At 37.7% G+C, this 4,276-nt stretch overlaps 1 protein-coding gene across 1 annotated transcript; it reads right to left on the bottom strand.

The window, feature by feature from the left end:
• Positions 1-525: 525 nt before the first annotated feature.
• On the bottom strand, positions 526-1,414 carry LOC142167241 (uncharacterized). The gene is made up of 3 exons (XM_075227399.1): positions 1,247-1,414; positions 1,043-1,112; positions 526-887 (listed from the first exon to the last, which is right to left on the bottom strand). The coding sequence occupies exons 1-3, from the start codon at positions 1,412-1,414 to the stop codon at positions 526-528; spliced, it is 600 nt and encodes a 199-aa protein (XP_075083500.1).
• Positions 1,415-4,276: the final 2,862 nt, after the last annotated feature.

The raw sequence follows: 4,276 nt of genomic DNA, 5'->3' as shown, positions 1-4,276 counted from the left end.
TTTTTGACTCATGAATGAACTCCACAAAGTAGGCTTTGTCCTAAAGTTCTACCATAGTTTACAAAATAAAGCCTTTGAGACATCATGTAGGGATCTAAATCCTAATCCTCCTTCCTCTTGTGGTAGACATAATATGTCCCAAGATGCCCAATGCTTAGCTTTTCCTCCCACAGAATTACTCTAGAAAAATCGACCAAACTTTTTATGAAGTTTCTCAATAACAAAATAGGGGGGATTCACATCTGACAGTAGATGAATTGGCATACTTTGAAGCACATGAGAGATCAAAACTACCCGGCCACCAATGGATAGAAGGTTACCTTTCCATGATTGAAGTTTGTCCAGTATCTTATTAATAAGCCCCTGATAGAAATCCATCCTCCTCCTTGCATAGAATATTGGACATCCTAGATAAGTGAAAGGAAACTCCTGCTTGCCTATTCCAGTAATCCTTTGCACCTTGTTCACTACTTCAAAGCTTGTAGAGTGATGCATGTAGATTGCTGATTTTTCCTTACTAATTAACTACCGTGAGGCCACCTCATACGCACTCAAAACCTCCATAATTAGTTGTAATGAAGTGGCATCGGATGATGAGAAAATAATAGTATCATCAGTATAAGCTAGATGATTAATCTTTGGACTCCATTTTGGCAAACCAAATCCACAAAAGTATAAGTTTAGATGTAGAGCATTCAAACCTCTGGACAAAGCTTCAGCATCTAATATGAATAATGTAGGTGACAATGGATCCCCTTGCTTGACTCCTCTAATGGATTTAAAAAATCCATAAGGCTGGCCATTAATCAACATAGAGTACCAATTATTTGACATAATGCCAAACGCTACACCAATAAACCTCTCACAGAAACCCATCTTTCTCAACACTTTAGTAAGAAATCACCATGAAAGCCTATTATAAGCTTTTGTCATGTCCAATTTCATCACTACATTAGATCATGCCCTTGTTCTCAACCTAATGTCTGTAATATTTCTTGAGTCAACAATATATTTTTGACTATACTCCTTCCCTTAATAAAACCTGCTTGTTCATCCGAGATTAGATTAAGTAGAAGAGGAGCAAGTCTTTCATCAATCACCCTTGAGAATACCTTGTTGATAAAATTACAAAGGTTTATAGGCCTCATATCTGAGAATGTAGTAACTTCCTTCTTCTTAGGCAATAACACAAGATTTATGTGAGTAACAAATTTGGTAAGTCATCACCATTGAAGTACTGTCTCACCATATTATAAACATCATACCCTATTATATCCCAGCAGCAATGGAAACATTTCCCTGTAAATCCATCTGGCCCTCTAGCACTAACACCATTTAATCTAAACATAGCCTTCTTGACTTCATATTTTGTAGGTTGCTTCATAAAATCTTGATTCTGCTCAACAGTTACCATGTTAGGTACATGGTTAATGATTCCAAAAGCAGTAGGGATAGCATCCTCGTGGAATTGAGCTTGGTAAAAGTTTACTGCTTCTGCTGCCAGTTGTTCATTACCCTTGATCCAGCTACCTTCACTGTTCTAAATTCTCTTCAGTTGCAATCTTCTCCTCCTTCCATTTACTTGAGCATGAAAAAGTTTTGTATTGCGATCACCATCCTTAAACCACAGCATGTTAGACTTTTGTTTCTAGAATTCCTCCTCGAGAGATTTGTACCTGATCAGCTCAGCCTGTACCTTGTGAAGCCTCTCCCTATTGAGCTTTGTTGGATTAATTTCAAAACTGGCTTCAGGTACCAGTACCACCTCTTCTAAGCTAGAAATCTTTTAAAAAATATCCCCATATATAGCTTTACTCCACACTCATAATGCTCTCTTCAACTTCTTCAATTTGTGATTGAAGAGAATAATTGGATTAGCACTGAAATCCACCTTCCGGTTTTCCTTTACAACCTCTTGAAATGTAGCATGGTCTGTCCAAAAGTTGAGGAATCTGAACTGCTTCTTACCAAGAACAAAATTTGGATCAAAAGTGATTAAAGAAGGACTATGATCCGATCCAATTTTTGACAAGTGAGTGATCTCCACACCTGGAAACAATTGTTGAAATTCCATGTTTGCCAAAACTCTATCAAGTCTCTTAAAAATGCAATCTTCTTTAGCCCTTCCATTCCACCAAGTGAAGATACTACCCTTGAAGCCAAGATCATGCAACTTACAAGTAGTTACATAGTACCTAAAATCATCAATTCATTCAGAGGTACTGGTAAGCCTCCAAATTTTTCCTCCTCATCCCATATTACATTGAAATCACCCCCAACTATCCATGGAGTTGACATATCAGAAGCCAAAGTATATAAAGTGTCCCACAATTCTATCCTTTAAATAGCATCACATTTGGCATAAACTAGAGTAAGAATTAACTCATGCTGAGTATTAGAATCCACCAACCTTAAGGTCATTTGATGCTCCATATCAAGTAGTACTGTGACTTCATAATCTTCATCCACAAAAGCCCAAACCTTGTTAGAAATATTTACAAAAGCCTGAGAAAATCCTATCCTTCTTCTGTATCTCTCCAGCTCTCTAGATTGCTGCATCGGCTCCATTAATCCCACAAATCTAAAGTGGTGTTGTCTATGCATTGTAATTAGCCTTTCAAAGGCTTTCTTTGTGTTCACTGATCTAATGTTCTAATCAAAGCATTCATCTCTAATTGTTAGATTTAGAGAGTGTCCTTCTTGTTTTTACTCCTGTACCAGGAACAATAGATGTTTCTTTCTGCTGCTTCTTTCTACTTCTACCTATAGATTTTGCTTTATCCATATGCCTAGGAGATAAGTCACCCTGTCGAGCAACATTCCTAAAGTTATGAGTAGACTCCTCATCCATGTCCCTTCCCTTTCCTTCTGCATTCTCTACATCATCTGCTGCAGGTGACTGTTTGGCCAGTTGAGTTTTCACTGGATTAGGTACTACAACCCTACTAGTAGAATCCTTAGCCACATTCTGAGTCTTGGAAGCTGACTGCTTACTTCCCTCTAATTTTATGCATTGTGTGCTAGATATAGGATTGGGGTTAGGATTAGGGTTAGGGTTTGATCATTAGGCTTAAGGTTTACATCAGTAGCGACTGGTTTATGACATATGTTTTGGATATCAGGGGGTTTAGGCATAAGTTCAGGTCAGCTCTTTTATCTTTGTAACTTCATCATGCTTATTTCCATTAGCATTTGATTGCACCATTTCTTGATCTTCATCTTCTTGCTCTATAAAGTGAACTCCGTCCTCAGATTCATGGCCATCAAACTGACTATCCTCAACTTCCTTCTGTAGCTCATCATCTAACTGTAATTCTCCATCCTTTTCAGATTCATCTTCTACCTACTGACTCCATAATCTTCCCATAAGTGGACTTCTACTAGTAATATTCCTTTCTTTGTTCAACTGATTGGCCCTATCAATTTGTTACACATATGCTCCTCCTTGTTCATTAGTCACACTACCAGCAATTCCCTTTGACACATCCTTCCCACTATCCATTAGATTAACAGTATTTTCTTGAGTGTCCAATGTTTGTGAAGGGATATCTTGGCATGATTGATTGTGTAAAGCCCTGTAAGAATTTCACCTAAAACCCAAGATTTCATGGTGCCAAGGTAAGTTAATGTATTTGAGAGTTGTTTAAATTCAGAGGATTGGTCGGGTGGCTTACAGGCTAAAACTACCTCCAGAGATGTCTTTAGTGCACCCGGTTTTTCATGTATCCATGTTGAAAAAGGTGGTTGGAGATCTATCGCTTATTATTCCGGTTGAGACTATTGAGGTTAATGAGGAATTGACTTATGAAGAGAATCCAGTTGCAATTATTGACAGGCAAGTCTGAAAGCTGAGAAACAAAGAGATTGCCTTCGTGAAAGTGCTATGGCAAAACCAACAGGTTTAGGTGGCCACCTGTGAGGCTGAGGAAGAGATGAAGAAGAAGTACCCTTATTTATTTGAATAATTATGTATTTAGGTAGAGGTGTTCTATGAAAATGTTAAGAGTTTACCATCTATGAATTATGTTTCACTTGTACAGTTACTATTAAGGATGTTTCTTTTGGTAATATAATGATTATGACGTTGTGGTCATTGTTGTTTCCATGATTGTGTTACATCATTACGCTATGGTTATGCTGTAGGACTGGTTTTGGGATTCTCAGGCAGGTGGATAAGCCTAATTACAGGAGAGACTCTGGCAAAATTATTGGAAATTCAGGAAGTTAGTCAAAAATTTGGAACTACCGGTGTGTGAAATAACAATTGACTCACATT

The sequence above is a fragment of the Nicotiana tabacum genome, chromosome 12, assembly GCF_000715075.1.
Source record: "Nicotiana tabacum cultivar K326 chromosome 12, ASM71507v2, whole genome shotgun sequence".
NCBI lineage: Eukaryota > Viridiplantae > Streptophyta > Magnoliopsida > Solanales > Solanaceae > Nicotiana > Nicotiana tabacum.
This window is presented reverse-complemented; position numbering and strand designations above follow the sequence as displayed.